This window comes from Acinonyx jubatus, chromosome C1, assembly GCF_027475565.1.
Source record: "Acinonyx jubatus isolate Ajub_Pintada_27869175 chromosome C1, VMU_Ajub_asm_v1.0, whole genome shotgun sequence".
NCBI lineage: Eukaryota > Metazoa > Chordata > Mammalia > Carnivora > Felidae > Acinonyx > Acinonyx jubatus.
In genome coordinates, this window is record NC_069381.1 from 211302070 (window position 1) to 211318239 (window position 16170).

Consider the following 16170-nt stretch of genomic DNA (forward strand, 5'->3'; position numbering starts at 1 on the left):
TCCAGGGATGTAGAAATCTCTGTAATATTATATCTAGCTATACGCACATAATTTTGGTCTGTGTTACATTAACATTCCTCAGTTGGTTAAAAATTTTCCTAAATATCATGTTTAACAGTCGCCAAGATTCTAGCACAACATGTGCCACAATTTACGAAATGACTTGTGTGATATGACATTTAAGTCGCCAGCAGTGTTTTATTGTTATAAATATGATGGTGATGGAGGTCTTTGTGCAGAATTGTGACGTTTCTGGGTATAGATTCCCAGAGGTGGAATTATTGGATCAAAGGATAGAAATACTTTTTAGATTCTTGATACAGAAAGACCAACGGCTCTCCAGAATGTGGTTCCACTTTGTGCTCTGGTCGGCTGTGCAAGAGAGTGCCTACCTCATTCCAGCGGCCGTGTGCTGAATCTTTGCTCCTAAAAAAACATTATTAAGTTGCAAGGTGAAAGGTGGTTAATACCTGTTCATTTCTCTTTGCATTTCTTGATTGCAGTCGTGGTAAACTTGTTTGACAGGTGCGTTGACCTTCATCATTCCTCTTCCGAGAATGGTCTGTCCATTCTCTCTGACATTTTGCTTTTGAAGCTGCTGTGTGGTTTTTCTGTTATCTGTTTGCATAAAGTCTTTGTATCACATTTGTTGCAAATATTTGCACTGTGGTTTCCCTTTAAACTTTGTGATTTTCTTGACATTCAGAGACTTTTTCCTTCTTTTTCCTTTGTGATTTTTTCCCTCTTTCTCCTTTGCTTTTAAATGTAGAGAGTCCCTCCGCTCAAGATATTCTGGGGTTTTTTTTTTTAGTGGGAGGCAGGAGGGTTAGGACAGGGCCTTTGGAACTTGATAGACTTGGGCTAAGGAGGACTCTGCCTGTCCAACCTCCAGCAAGTTGTCTAATTCCACAGGCCCTTGGTTTCCTTATCTGAAAACCAGGCTAAGAAGACCTTTTGGGGTGCCTGGGTGGCTCAGTCGGTTAAGCGTCCCACTTCAGCTCAGGTCATGATCTCACTTGTGAGTTCGAGGCCCACATCAGGTTCTGTGCTGACAGCTCAGAGCCTGGGGCCTGCTTCAGATTCTGTGACTCCCTCTCTCTCTCTCTCTGCCCCTCCCCTGCTCATGCTCTGTCTCTCTCTGTCTCTCAACAATTAAACGTTTAAAAAAAATTGTTTAAAGAATACCTATGTAGTAGTGTCATTGGGTGGATTGAATTTAAGTGTGCATCACGTGCAAAGTATTTGGGAAAAACAGACGGAGAGATGATAAATTTTTCATTTTTGTATGTTTATTTATTTATTTTGAGAGAGGGGGAGGGGCAGAAAGAAAGGGAAAGAGAGAATCCCAAGCAGGCTCCATGCTGTCAACACAGAGCCCAACACAGGGCTCAGTCTCACCAACTGTGAGATCATGACGAGCCAAGATCAAGCGTGGGATGCTAAACTGACTGAGCCACCCAGGTGCCCCCAGTTTTTTGTTTTTTGTTTTGTTTTGTTTTTTACATTTGACACTTTAATCTCTCTGGAATTAATTTAATGAGTAGCGTAAGCCAAGGATGTATGTGTATTTTTTTCAAGTAGCCAATCATCTTTCTCAAGAACTTTCACTGAATGATTTACTTCTTTTCCTTTTCTGATTCATCCTTCACTGTATAGTAAGTCTTACATATCTCTTTCTTGCCTGTCAACCCTGTTCTGCCTATTGTCTGTTTTCTTACATCACTATCATGCCAAATGCATCACCACAATTTTATAAACGATTTTATTTTAGGGTTTTCACATCTATTGTTTTCAAGTATCCTCCCAGGCAAACCAGCTAATAATTTTGTCGAGTTGGGAAAAAAGACAGTTGCACCTTCGATTAGAATTGCATGAAATCCATAATATAACTTGCGAAAAGGGACATTTTAGTATTAGTCTTAATGATAAGTATAGCTACCCCTATTTAAAATTGTGTCATTTTCTTCATACAGATCCTTCATATTTCTTGTTATGATTACTTCTGATTACTTTACAATTTTGTTAGTTTTGTAAATGATAGCTTTCCCCCTGCAGTTACCCTTTTGTGGTAACTGAGAACATACAGGAAAGTTACAGTTTTCATGAATTCACCTTTTATTCTGTTACCTTACTCCTTGTTTCAAATTGCTTTTCATTTGCTTCTCTTGGATTTTCTTGATGGACAATCCTGTTGTATGTAAATCGTGATCATTTTGTGGTCTACCGTCCAAATACTTATAACTCTGATTTAGATTTCATAATTTATTACATTGGCCAGTATTTCTAAAACACTGCAGCGGAGGGTATTGGGAAGAGAACATATCTACCTCAGGAAGTTCTATGAGAATCAAACGTGACAGTTCCTGGAAAGAATTTGGTACAATACCTGCATGGAGTTAGCACTTGATAAAAGTTAGTTGTTACTCATTGTCACGTTAAACAAGGACCCATCTTTTCCTAGTTTTGTAAATAGTTTTGAATGACTAAGTATTGAATTTTATCAAATGCCTTTTTAGTATCTATTGAGATGACACATTGTTTCCCTTATTTCAGTATAATAGCTTAATTTTATGAAGGCCCTAACATTGGGGCGCCTGGGTGGCTCAGTCGGTTAAACATCTGACTTCGGCTCAGATCATGATCTCATGGTTTGTGGGTTTGAGCCCGCATCGGGCTCTGTGCTGACAGCTTGGAGCCTGGAGCCTGCTTCGGATTCTGTGTCTCCTTCTCTCTCTGCCCCTCCCCTGCTCACGTGCTGTCTCCCTCTCTCTCTCTCTCTCTCTCTCTCTCTCTCTGTCTTGCAAAAATAAATAAAATGTTAAAAAAAAACCTTTTAATAAATAAATAAATAAAGTCCCTGACATTAACCATTTTTGCATGGTTAAAATTAACTGGTTTTGATCATGATAACTTTTGATTGTATTCTGAATTATTTAGGATTTTTGTGTATATGTGCATAGGGGAGATTGATTTATGTGATTTGGGTCAGGTTGTGGCTTAAGAGTCATGTAAGTTTTGTAAAATATGGAGACATTTATGTGGCATCATCATTATTAAAAAAAGTTGGGCAGAGGTGCTTTTCCTCAGAGCCACTTATAGAGATCATTTTTATTTTTCATTTATTTTTTATTTAAAAAATTATTTATTTTTTTAAATTTTATTTCTTATTTTTTAAAATTTACATCCAAATTAGTTAGCATATAGTACAACAATGATTTCAGGAATAGATTCCTTAGTGCCCCTCCCCCATTTAGCCCATCCCCCTTCCCACAACCCCGCCCGTAACCCTCAGTTTTTTCTCCATATTTATGAGTCTCTTCTGTTTTGTCCCCCTCCCTGTTTTTATATTGTTTTTGCTTCCCTTCCCTTATGTTCATCTGTTTTGTCTCTTAAAGTCCTCAGATGAGTGAACTCATATGATTTTTGTCTTTCTCTGACTGACTAATTTCTCTTAGCATAATAGCCAGTTCCATCCACGTAGTTGCCAATGGCAAGATTTCATTCTTTTTGATTGCCGAGTAATACTCCATTGTATCTATATACCACATCTTCTTTATCCATTCATCCATCGATGGACATTTGGGCTCTTTCCATACTTTGGCTATTGTTGATCGTGCTGCTATAAACATGGGGGTGCATGTGTCCCTTCGAAACAGCACACCTGTATCCCGTGGATAAATGCCTAGTAGTGCAATTGCTGGGTCGTAGGGTAGTTCTATTTTTAGTTTTTTGAGGAAGCTCCATCCTGTTTTCCAGAGTGGCTGCACCAGCTTGCATGCCCATAAAAAAATTTATTTTTAAGCAATCTCTACACCCAACTTGGGGCTTGAACTCATGATCCCAAGATCAAGAGTCATATGGTCTCCCAACTGAGCCAGCCAGGTGCCCCAGAGATAATTTTTAAATATTTCAGGTGCCTGGGTGGCTCAGTTGTTTAAGCGTCCGACTCGATTTCGGCTCACAGGTCATGGGATCAAGCCCTGCATCAGGATCTGTGCTGATAGCATGGAGCTTGCTTTGGATTCTCTCTCCTCTCTCTGCCCCTCCCCAACTTGCGTGCGTGTACTCTCTCTCTCTCTCAAAATAAATAAATAAACATTTTTTTAAAAAGCTTTAAAGAAAAGCATCTGTGCTTTCAGAAGCCCCTATTTATGCGTGTATGAGGACAGAGATCCTTGTTGTTGCTTATCTTCCCTCCCTATCTTTTCTTTCTGTACTGAATTTCTCGAACTTAACATTCCCCCAGGACACGAGCTGTTGTGGTATTTAGTGCTGACTCATGAACTCCACGTTTTCCACTTCTGATCACTTTTCCTTTGTCTCATGCTGCTCAGTTCTCACAACTGACTTCTCCCACACCAGCAATGCAATGGTGTGCTGAGTTCACAATCAGACTTCTCCAGAATGTCTTTTATTCTTTTGCAGTGATTCTATGAAACATGGAGGTAACGCCTTTGAGTCCTTAGAAAAATGATGCCCTTCTTTTGAGTGGCGATATGTTTTCATATGTCTGGTGGTTTTTCTTTTCTGACAAAGAACGGTCAGGAAACGTCGAGTCAGATTCTTTTGGAGATCAGAGTGGGTTTTTGCCCAAATCCTCTTACCAGCAAAAAAAAAAAAAAAAAAAAAAAAAAAGGACCAGCAAGGATGGGGGTGGGAGCCCTCATCCGAGATCTAGCTGATGGGAGTAAGAGATGAGGGGTGGTATGGCCTCAAGGATAGGTGGGCTTCCTCCCAGGGGTCTCATATAAGGAACAATTTGCTGGACCCCCAGACTGCTGGGGCAGGGTGCTCAGCAGACCCCCAACAGCACTCTGGCTGCCTCCCCTCTGCCTCTCACCCGGCCACCTGGCCTTCCCTCACCTTCTCTCTTCTGAACTAATGGCTTCTTGTAATTCATCCATTTTCTTACTCTCTTTCTCTGGGATTCTTTGAGGTTCTGGTGGTAAACGGTGAACAAACACTGTTGGTTCCTAGGGCTGACCCACATTTTCCCTTGTTTCTATAGGGGTCCAAGTGGCTTTTTTGAACACAAGGTTTCCACCCCTTGTTCTCCCACCCCATCTTGTCTACAACACTTAAGCAAGAAAAACAACACATGTACAAACAGCACTAGAAATTGAACTGATATGTAACAAGAGTTACAAAGGGACTTGAAAACAATTATAGGGCATGCTAAGCCAATCAGCAAAGCGAGACAGAGACACTCATGAGGTTCTTGAATTTTAGAGTTTGATTTCTGCCTCTTTCTCTTTCTCTCTCTTTCTCCCCCCATGGGGCTCGCCATGGCAAAGGATGTTTCTGGGTATGCTCGTCAGTGTTTATTTGGCTAGGAATAGTCATACAGATATAGTCCTGTTTATCTGAGAGAATAAAAGTGCTGTGATGTTTCTTCCTACTTCTGTTTCCTTGTCCTCTTGCATTAAAAAAATTTTTTTTTAATGTTTATTTATTTTTGAGAAAGAGAGAGACAGAGTGCGAGCAGGAGAGGGGCAGAGAGAGAGGGAGACACAGAGCCGAAAGCCGGCTCCAGGCTCTGAGCTGTCATCACAGAGCCCAACGTGGGGCTTGAACTCACCAACCGCGAGATCATGACCTTAGCTGAGTCGGACGCTCAACCCACTGAGCCACCCAGGTGCCCCCTCTTGTCCTCTTGCATTTACGTATAACTTCCCCAACCATATTGGGATTGATCAGGAAATGCCCTTCCTGGGAAGGCATCTTCCCTCTTAGAACAGGATGGGCACCTGCTGTCACCTGGCAGCTGTCGGGAGTCATGCGGGAAATTTGCTGTAAACCCCACGTCATCTGAGGTGGGACAGCCTCCTCCATACCCAGCCCAGCACCATCCCAACGTGGGTCTCCAGTGGGACTGTTCCTAACACAGTCACCCTGAAATGCGACCCGCTCACTGGAAGGAGTAGCAGTCGAGGGCCTGTGTTAGCACCCTAAATTGTTACTGAATCACCCCAAAAGAGCTGGGAAGGGCTGGATGACGCAGCCAAGCACGTTGTCTGGATTGTGTTCCCGTGTGGTCCTTGTCAAAGCTGATAGAGTCGTGGAATCTTCACTTGAAACATTTTACATGTGAGATTGTGCGTGTACATGTCGGTTCCACGTCTGTATGTGGATATACGCTTTGTATATGTGTGTTGTGTGTGTGTACATGTGTGTATTTGTACAACGTTTGTGCATCTGGGACCAGAATGCGGTGTAGCTGCTGAGGAGTGAGGGAGACCAAGGAGTGCCCCCCTCCACCTGCTTGCGGAGCCCCCGGAGCCCCACAGCATGCAGTCTGGAACAACTCATCTCCTGTGGGCTGTGTGTGTGGCATGAGTGGTGGTGGTGGTGACGTTGTACATTTTCCCCACAAAGACCTGAAATGACCCGGCTCTGGGGTTGGCTTGTCTGGCCCTGTGCACTGGGGCTGCTGAGATACCACTGTCTAAGGGGAAATGTCCTCTCTTCCTATCGGACTAGCTTCTGAATCCTGGTCTGTTTGAACAACATGGAACTGAGTCTGTCTTTCGGTGTTCCTAGAACTTCTCTGAAAAGGCCATAACGGCTTGTCTGCCACACTTGATTAACTGAAGGACCTTTCCGGTTCCGTGCAGCTGTCTGCGCCCCTCTCCTTGGGACCCTGTTCTTTTGCTTTAGGGGCTGGTGTTTTGGGCCTGCTGAACTTCTTGCACAAACCAGCTGCCCTCCGCCAAATGAGACTCTTCTGGCCCTGGTGTCATTTGCATATCTACTGGAGGAAGTGTCTCGAGAGCCAGCAGTGGAAGATAAGGGGGTAGCAGGGCGGAGCCACTCTTGGCATTTGTTGCTGGCTTTGCACAGGGGGCTGAGGCTGGAGGGGATGGCGACGGGGGGCTTGGACTGGGGTCCTGGGGCCGTCCTCCGTTTCTGGGACCTGTGTGGGAGGTGACGTGGCAGTGGCCTAGAGAGTCATCCCTGCCATCTCTGATATAAGCCAGGTGTGCTGTCAGCTCAGGCTCTGGAGACAGGGTGCAGGTTGCTGAGAATTCAGAGATGAGACAAGACAGGAAAAGAAACTTCCCTGTGAGAACTGAACCAGGTGGAAGTGAAATTACGCAAAACATTCTCTAAAACTTTCTTGAAATATCCATTGGTTCAAAAGCCAAAAAAGATTGTAAAATTGACCACATAAAATCGTAAAACACAGCTAAAAAAAAAAAAAAAAAAAAAAAGTCCCATGAGCACTGTCAATGACAACTCCAAAACAGTGTAGCATCTATCAAAGTCTGGCAAATAAATAAACAAAAGATGATCTTAAAAAATGTAATTCGCAGAAAATGTCAGTTTGTAAAAAGAAATTCGCAGAAAAAGAAAGACAACTATGAAACATAAGAGAACACGTTCAACCTTCCTCATAAAGAAAGGCAGATTAAAGTAAGCGATCATTTTTCTTTCACCTCTCAGATTTGCAAAGATTGAAATGTCTGATAACAGCCAGTTGGCAGGGTGTGGGGAAACAGACATATCCGGTTAGTGGGAGAAAAAAGTGACACAGCCTCACGGGAAGGCAATCGGTAGTCCCTGTCTCAAAATTTAGAGCCCATGTCCAGCTCTTCGCGTGCCGACCTCCCCACAACCGCTAGTAAATGTCAGCACGTGCAGGGTTTAGCGTGCTCCAGGCATATTCAAATGCTTTTCAGGGGTGCCAGGTGGCCCAGTCGGCCAAGCATCTGACTCTTGATGTTGGCTCAGGTCATGATCTCACAGTTCGTGAGTTCAAGCCCCACGTCGTGCTCCTTGGAGTTCTCTGTCTCTCCCGGCCACGTGCATGTGCTTTCTCCCTCTCCTAAATAAATAGGTAAACATTAAAAAACAAGAAGAAATGCTTTTCGTACGTTAACTCACTTAATCGACACAGCAACAGGTACGTGTTGTTACTGTCCCCGTTGTACTGACGGGGAGGCTGAATCTGTGACTTCACCAGTGCATGTGAGATGTAGGCACAGAGATGATAAAAAGTTGAGAAGTAACTACTCATCTCTCATCATAGGCTGGTCAAATAAATGATCACACAACCACATGGTGGAACATGAGTTGGGAAGAATTCTAAGTTTTTTTTTTTTGTTTTTTTTGTTTTTGGTGAGAAAAGCAAATTTCAGAACAGCATGTATACTATGATATTATTTGCATTTAAAAAGACAGGGACATATAAGCTTGCATGTATGTTTAAAAGTTCCGGAATGGCTTACAAAAAGGAGTAGTAAATCTAAGAAGTGGGGCTCCACAGGAGCAGGAGAAGGAGACATTTATTTTTCATCCTTTACCTTTCTGCATGGTTTTTTTTTTTTTTAATTTTTTTTTTCAACGTTTTTTATTTATTTTTGGGACAGAGAGAGACAGAGCGTGAACAGGGGAGGGGCAGAGAGAGAGGGAGACACAGAATCGGAAACAGGCTCCAGGCTCTGAGCCATCAGCCCAGAGCCTGACGCGGGGCTCGAACCCACGGACCGCGAGATCGTGACCTGGCTGAAGTCGGACACTTAACCGACGGCGCCACCCAGGCACCCCTCTGCATGGTTTTAAATTTTTAAAAATCGGGGTATAATTTTAAGATCTAGTTACCCAACACATATAAATGTTGAGCAAAGTGCCAGGCACCCAGGAGGGGCTGAGTAAGTGAAACTCCTGTAACGAAGCTATGTCTTGATGGCGGATTTCTTTAAATCAGACCACAAAGCTGTCAAGCACCAACATAAATCACGCGCAAAAGACCCCACTGCCTTTCTTCCTAAAGTTCCTTGGGTGTGGAGGGGGCGGGGAAGGGGGCTTGGTGCAGGACTGCTCTATGTCAAGGCCGATCTCCACCTCGGTGTGATCGGCTCCAAAGTTGAGAGACATCATGCCCAGATTCCTCCAGACAGGTCAGGAATTCTCCAGAGAAATGAATTCTCTTGCATGGGTTCTGATAAAGTCTTTGGTCTATTTCAGGTATCGGAATTGTGTTTACACGTACAGGATTCTGCCCAATGAAGATGATAAATTCACTGTCCAGGTAAGCCCTTTATCAACCTAGACAACTGGCCCTGCGTGGAGCCCGTGTTGGCAGAAGTAGGTGACAAAGAAGAAGAAGAGAAGAAAAGCCTGTGCCCCAGACAGCCTGGACATGAGGGCCTGGCTGAGCCTCTTTCTCCCCCAGAAGTCTGTGGTTGGGGGTGGCTTAGTGGCTAAACTATGACCCTGCAGAGTAACCCCGCTCTGTGACACGAGGAAGCAGGCCTGACAGACATTAACTTGTGTTCCTGAGTGCAAAGGAGAACGATGGTGAGGAAGGATGCCCAGAGACAGAGGAAGGGGACTGTGGCTTGTCAATTCTTTCCTTCAGTGAGCTCAGCTGAGTGAAGGTCAGTGGGCCAGGGAGGAGAGGAGGGGGAACTTCCAGCAAAACAGACCGTTTTTCCTGAGGGACCAGATGATTGCCCGGCGGGTTAGCATGAGATGGTAACTTTCACTTCACAGACGCCTGTTCTGCCCGAGGCCGATGCTCATGGCATCTGGCTGCAACAGGTAAAGTCCAAGTGTGTAAAATTTGCCGTTAAATGTTAACAAAGAATCAGCTGCACAAGTCTTTCCAAGTCTGGAAAGACCACCCTACACATAGTTTGCATGACAAACACCACGGGCTCTGTGTGACCGCAGTGCATGACAACCAAGTGAGGTGGAGGCCAGGGGAGCTATTTTTATCTGGCTGCTTTAAGAGAGCATGGGGGTGGTCAGAACAAAGGAGGTGATGCTCTCAGTGTCCTCAGCAGGGACAGAGGAGTCATGCTCAGTTCTCGAGAGGCACCAACAAATGGGGTGCACCTGTGTGTGGAGCAGAGCGGAGGAACAGAGCAAGGCTGGGACACCGTGTCATGTAGGAGCAGCAACGGGGTCTGTGGGTCTTTCTTTTAGTTGAAAAGAAAGTAAAAGTGGAGGAAGAGAGGTGGGGCCCTATCGTTGATTCCAGAATGTGAAGGGAAGGATGCATTTTGTGCAGAACTAGATGCAGTTGTGAAAACAGGGCTGGACTAGAGGGCAGGACAGCAGGCGAGTCCCTGGGGCACAGGTCACTGGAAATGTGTCAAGAGGGAGAAGCTGTGTGGAGTGGAGTGCCTCTGGGGAGCCTATTTACAGGGTCAAAGGAATCACTTCAATGAGCCACTTGTCAGAGAGTGATGTCCTAAGGGCATGCTTGAACCAACCCAGGGGGTTGTGAAGCTGCCTCCTCAGGCAGCTGGGGCTGTTTGGTGCAGGGGCTTCTGGGAGATACAAGTTTGGGCTCACTCGGAATTACTCCACCCGGTAGAGGTCAGGCTGAGAGCCGCTTTTGGCTTCTTCGTCCTTTCCACATGTGCACCTACACCAGTATCTGAAGCGTATCCATCTGAAGAGTTTTGGCTAGCCTGGGGTGTCCCCCTGTCTCGGCTTGGTCACCGGGGATGAATGGTAGCACATCTAGTATAAGACTGAACGTTCATGTCCCTGGCAGCCGCTGACCACTGGTACAGTTGTCTCTCACGTGGGCTCCTCGCCTGCAGGGTGAGGCCCTCGGGGAGGCCCGTGTGGGGCGGGCAGTGGGCCTCAGCGGCCTCTACAACTTTACATATGTCTAGGACCGTGTGAACTTTCCTGGCCGGGTTGGCATCCCTGACAGGTGGTTTGCTGAAAGGAGTCTACACTCTCTTAAGTTAAAAGTTGGTCAGTGCTTTTGATCTTTTTTTCCCCTTGTGGTTTCTTCTTTTCCTTCAAAGGGCAGAAGACTTTAAATATGACTAGGCCTTAAGCTGGAAAAGACACAACTTTGTGGCTTCTTGTATATACAGCAGTACCCACGACCTGTAAACGCGTATAGACCGCGTCTAGTGTGCCCCGCCCCCCCCCCCCCCCCTTCCCGCCCTTGCTGCTGGGTGGCCTGTGTGGCTGTGCATGGCTGGGTGGTGGGGCACTGAGGGAGAAGGCCTGGCCTGGGACCAGAGGGTTTGGGGCCCTGCCCCCAGGTGCAGCCTGCCGCGACTCAGCCCTTCTCTGTGGGTCCGCTCTTTCTCCCACCAACAGGTGCACTTCTGAGTTCCAGTCCCCAGAGGTAATCTGGGTGGCTCAGCCACCAACAGCTTTCTCTGCACAGTCCACTCGGGGGCCACGGGCCTGTGTGTGAACGGGCTGCCTGAGCCACTACCTGCCCCGTAGTCAGAGTGTGAGGACAGAGGGTTACCTGAGACGACGCTCAGCCAGGGCGATGAGTGGGCAGGTTCCCTAGAAGAGCTGGGGTCCTGCTGGACACGTGTGCTCCCGACCCCGGCACTGGGCCTGCGACCTCTTTGGTGGCCAACAGCAGGTCACCAGGGTGCGGGGATCCGTGAGGACTGGGCAGCCTGTGGAAGCTTCCACGCCTAAGGATACACCTTCCTATAAAAAGACAACACCTTACCGAAATAACGAGAGTAGCTGGCTGCTGAGGAGCTAGTTAAAGCACGTGCGCCATGAGGTGAAGTCAGAGACGCGACGTGGCCTCGGTCCTCGCCAACTGCCGCTCACTTTAACTCTGGTTCCTCTTTTCATGTCGAGGCAAAACCTCATACTCTTTTCTGAGCTGAGCCACAGTTTCTAAATAACTCATTCCTTACACCTGAGTCTGCTCAGTGCCACCAGAATGTGAGGCTCCTAAAATAAGAATCGGGCCTGAAAAACTTGGCCAAGTGGAGCGGCAAAGGCTTTACTGACTTTCTCATGTTAATTGCGTCCACTCTTCTCCTGGGGCTTCTGTCTTTTTGGCAAAACCAAAGGGCCACTCCTGGTCCATCCGTCCGTTCTTTGTAGAGGGACCTCATGATGAGTGCATCATGACCCGCAAGAGGAAGCAATCCTGGCCCTCTGTGACCTTGCTCTCTCTCCACCTTTCTCAGGCTTCCAGATAATCAGAGAGGGGAGGGAAGGATGTAAACTAACTTCGTTCAACGCCCCCCCACCCCCACCCCTGCTGTTAAGTACGAGCGTGGCTGACGCACGTACAGACGGTGGAGCTCAGACCCGGGTCTCCACCCCAAAAGCGTGTCCAGACCTGGCTGGGTGGTGGCCCCCTGGGAAGGGTGGACTCTGGCAAGGGAGGATGAGGAGGCAGGGCCATGTGGCCTCTCAGAGAGAGAGGCCTCTATTCCTTCCCACGGTTGTTGATGACACTGGTCGTCACTGGCATTTGGGCCTCGTGGCGAATCAATGAGGCACCTGGCACTAAGGCAGGAAAGCATAAAACGTGTAGAACACCCACCCGGGTGACCGGCTGACGTGGGGGAGCCATCACCTCCGCCACTGCTGCCTTTATTGGCTGAGAGGAAACCAACGTAAGTCAGTCCTACCTTATGCTCAGGTGAGGGAGGGAAGGAAAAATGGAGGAAATGAGATGGAAAGATGGAGGGAGAAAGACAATGGAAAGACAGGGAAGAAGGAAAGAGAAATGAATGAGAAAAAGAGGAAGAGGAAGAAAAAAGGAAGGAAGGGGGAGGAGTAGAGGTGGGTGAGGGTGGGGGGCTGTTTTGACAGAAGACAGCGTGGAAATAGGTGTGGGGCAGAGCCAGCAGAGAAAGGGGAGGTGGGGAGAAGGGGAGGCGGTATTCTAGAAGATTCTAGGCAAGTGCCTAAGGGTGGTGGGAAGGGGGCAGATCTTGTGGTGACCAGTCTCTCTCTGCTCTGCTCCTTGGGCTGTGGATTTCTGTGTCTCAGTTACCTCAGGGGCCTGAGAGAGGGGTGTTCAACAGCCTCTCTGCCCCCCAAGGCATGAGAACCTTCTGGTCCTCAGGGGTGGGCAGTGCTCAGAGCCCTGTGTGAGGCCAGAGGAAGGCACACCAGCTCAGCCCCTCATGCCTGAGTTTCCCAGGCCCAGAGCTTGGGTTTCTTGTAAAGCCCAAACTCCTTTTCTGACTTGGAAAGGGAAGCGACACTCCTCTGAGGAGCATTGACTCCAGAATGAGCTGTTAGGCCTCTGTGGCTTTTAAAATGGCCCTCCTCCGTGGGAGATGACGGACAAGTTTGAAGCAGCACGAGTGGTCCTGATGGGCCAGCCTGAGCGTGAGCAAGGGGAGAGAGGAGGCTCACGACATGGCTCATAAATGGCTGTCCCAAAGCCAACACCACAGTCGAAGTCCACACAGTCCTTTCAGCTGTATTCCTACAACCCCTCAACCTTTGCCCTTGTTCTGACATCCTTCCTACCAAGAAGAATAAAGCAGAAAATAAAAACGGCCCCTGGTCCCCATCACATCAGTGTTTGCGGTGAACTTCCTGTCTTTTCTCATGGTTGAGACCGTATCCAGGATATGGACTGTTTAAGACAGGAACACGCACGAGTTTTAACGCAAGTTTAAGTGAAGACGGAATGAATTTGAAACTCTGCCTCATAGACTCTTTCGGTCTTCTTTCCTGATTTAGAAGAAAAAGCCCAGTGGCTCAAGCCGCTCGGGTGCGAGGCTCATGACTCAGTTCCTGGTCCCTGACAGTGGCTGTCATGTTGCTCTGGGCAGTGTGGCTTTTGGAGACAGAAAACAAAGCAACTTTCTAAAAGTTGTTCATTCGTCACAGTGTCCCGGAGGGTAAACGGTTGAGCCATTGTTATTGAGTTCAGGAAGAGGGTGGTAGCTGTTATTGTTCTGAGTGGTCACCAAGTGCAGCAAAGATTCCATCTGAGCTGCTGGGCGAAGGATGTGGCTCTAACACACATTTCCTGACATTGCACAACGAGAGGGATCAGACAAGGTGCAGGCAGCAAAAGACACCCCGGGGCCATGCAGAGGGCAGTGGGCCTGGTGGGGGCCCAGCAGTCCCTTCAGGCCTTGAAGGCCACATTCTAGAAGCCTGCATTTCTTTACATTGAATTGAATTGGCTTGAACTGAATCGAATTGAATTTATTTTGTGAATTTTTAAAACTTGGCTTGCTGCAGAACGCAGGCCAGTTTTCTAAGCTTCTGAACATCTCAAATCGTCCCCAGTTGCCTTTACACTCAAAAGGAAATTTGATGGGGATAAAATTTTTTGAGGACCAAAATCCTCCAGAGGTACCCTTCCAGTGCCTTCAGAAAATAGCCCCCAGTGCAAAACCCAAGGCCATCCTGGGGCTGGTTCCATTATGGGGAATCCGTTTTTTCTAATTTCTCTGCTTGGAAGCTGGTGTGAATTGTTTTCTACCCTTGTCGTTTTCCTTTCGTCAGTAGTTCCTGGAATGTGTTCAGCCTGTTTGCTCTGCAAATTTGGGTCTGTCTTTGGCTCACACTTCTCTCCTGATTGGTCTTTGAATAAGCTTTTATGCCAGCTCTTCTGACTTCTGTTTGTCATGTCAACTTCTACATGACTGTCTTTATCTTCTCTACGCACCCCCCCTCCCTGTCCCCAGACATCTTGTCCTGTCCCTGCCTCTCGTGCCCTAAGCCTTCTGGTCCACCTTGCCCCCCGAGATGGGCCCGTTTCCTCTTTGTTGCCCAAAGCAGAGCTCCCTAGGGCCATCCCCAGCTGTGGTTGGCAGGCTTGGGCACGGGGATAGGACACAATTGTAACCGGTGGAATGTGAAGGGAAGTGTTCTGTGGGGCTTCTGGGAAAGGTTGATTTGTCTTAGAGACACAAAGACGGAATGGTCCCCTTTCTCCTTTCAGAAGCTGTCATAGTGTGTGGTAGCTGGGGCTTTTGCCCCCCCCCCCCCCCCCCCCCCCGCACCCAAGAGGCAGCTGGAGAGAGAGGCCAATACGCAGAGGGCAGAGCAGAAAAATGAAATGCATCTGAGGCCACCATCCCCCATGATGCCATTAAATGAACTGAACGCAATTAGCCAACCTGGTCACCGCCCTGCGTCCAGTCTTTCTTTCTGTTCAAGTAACTGAATTAGGGTCTTCTGTCACCTGCAGCCAAAAGTGTCCTAACATGCAAAGGTTCGGGCTCCCTAAGGGGAATTTCAAAGCAGAAAACGAAAATTTTAAATTGAACATCCAGTTTCACTGCCCCAAAAGCCCACAAGCCCACAACATGTCCCATGTGGTCTCTGCCTTTCCGCTGTCCTTAGCTGCCGCCTGCACCGTGTTCCTGGACTCACTCCCCAACCCTCCCCCCAAATATTGCCTGTGACGCACCTCCAAGCCAAACATCCTGGCGTTCAGTGTCCCCTTCTCCAGCTGTAACCACAAAAAAAGCACAGAAACCAATCCGTATCTTAGCAGCTTCTGCCCTGAGAAGGCACCTCGGTTGCTGCTTACGGCAGATGGGTTAGCCCCTCCTCTGGACTTTGCCTTTCAAGATGAGGTCCTGGGTCTAGCTGTGGCACATGCAAGAGGCCACGTAGTGTTACCCAACAGAAGGGAGTCTTTCCGCTAAGAAAATACCTCACCTGAGAGGCCTGCCCTGACGACTCCATAAAAATATCTACCCGCACCCCCGTCCCCATATCTTGCTGTATCTTCCATGTGGCACTTGTAACTACCTGATTTTATATACTTCTCACTTGATTCATGTATTGTCTGTCCCAGAACTGTCTCTGGCGTGCAGTGGCCACTTGGTAAATATTTATGGAATGAATGAATTCTCTGCCACCCTTGAGAATACAGAAAGAGCTACATACTTCAGTTACAACTTGTTTTGCCGTAGCTGCACTCAGCAGTCCTAAATTGGGTCTCCACGGGATCCACTTTATCTGTTGACTACTCACTCCTGTTTTTCGTGCCCTGTTTCTCGTTGCCTTCGGAATGCCAATTTCCTCTGCATTCTGGGCAGGGGCCTCTGTCCCACAGTCTTCGTTTGGCTGCCACTCCCTCCCACGTGGATTAGAAGTTCACCATTGAGTTTTTCATTTTGCTGCAAGCCTGCCTTATCTGGCTCATCTCCCTCTTTAACTGGCCCTGTCATTTGTTGGTTTTTCCCTTCGTCCTCTTCTTGTGGGTTTTCACTCCTGGGTATTAAAGGCCCCGCCTTCTACATTTGTGTGAGGACATCAGATGCTTCCCAGGGTGTTTTCCTAGTTTCTGCCGCAGCATTTTCAGAGAAGGCTCCTTCCCGTCTTCTTCCCTCTACCCTCTGTTTCTTCTTCTGAAATACTGGGATAAAGGCAGTACGTGTCTCATAGGCAGATTTCCAGGGTGGACGGAGATGGTTTATGTGAGGCACGCAGTGCAGTGTTGGA

The 16170-nt window shown here is 47.4% G+C and overlaps 1 protein-coding gene across 2 annotated transcripts in view; it reads left to right on the forward strand.

Annotated features, from left to right (window-relative positions):
- INPP5D (inositol polyphosphate-5-phosphatase D) overlaps positions 1–16170 on the forward strand; it is a 121857-nt gene that overhangs the window by 8539 nt on the left and 97148 nt on the right. For both annotated transcript variants that reach the window (XM_027047430.2, XM_027047435.2), the window contains exon 2: positions 8968–9031. In XM_027047430.2, coding sequence (XP_026903231.1) covers positions 8968–9031 — 64 coding nt within the window. The remainder of the gene's footprint in view (positions 1–8967; positions 9032–16170) is intronic.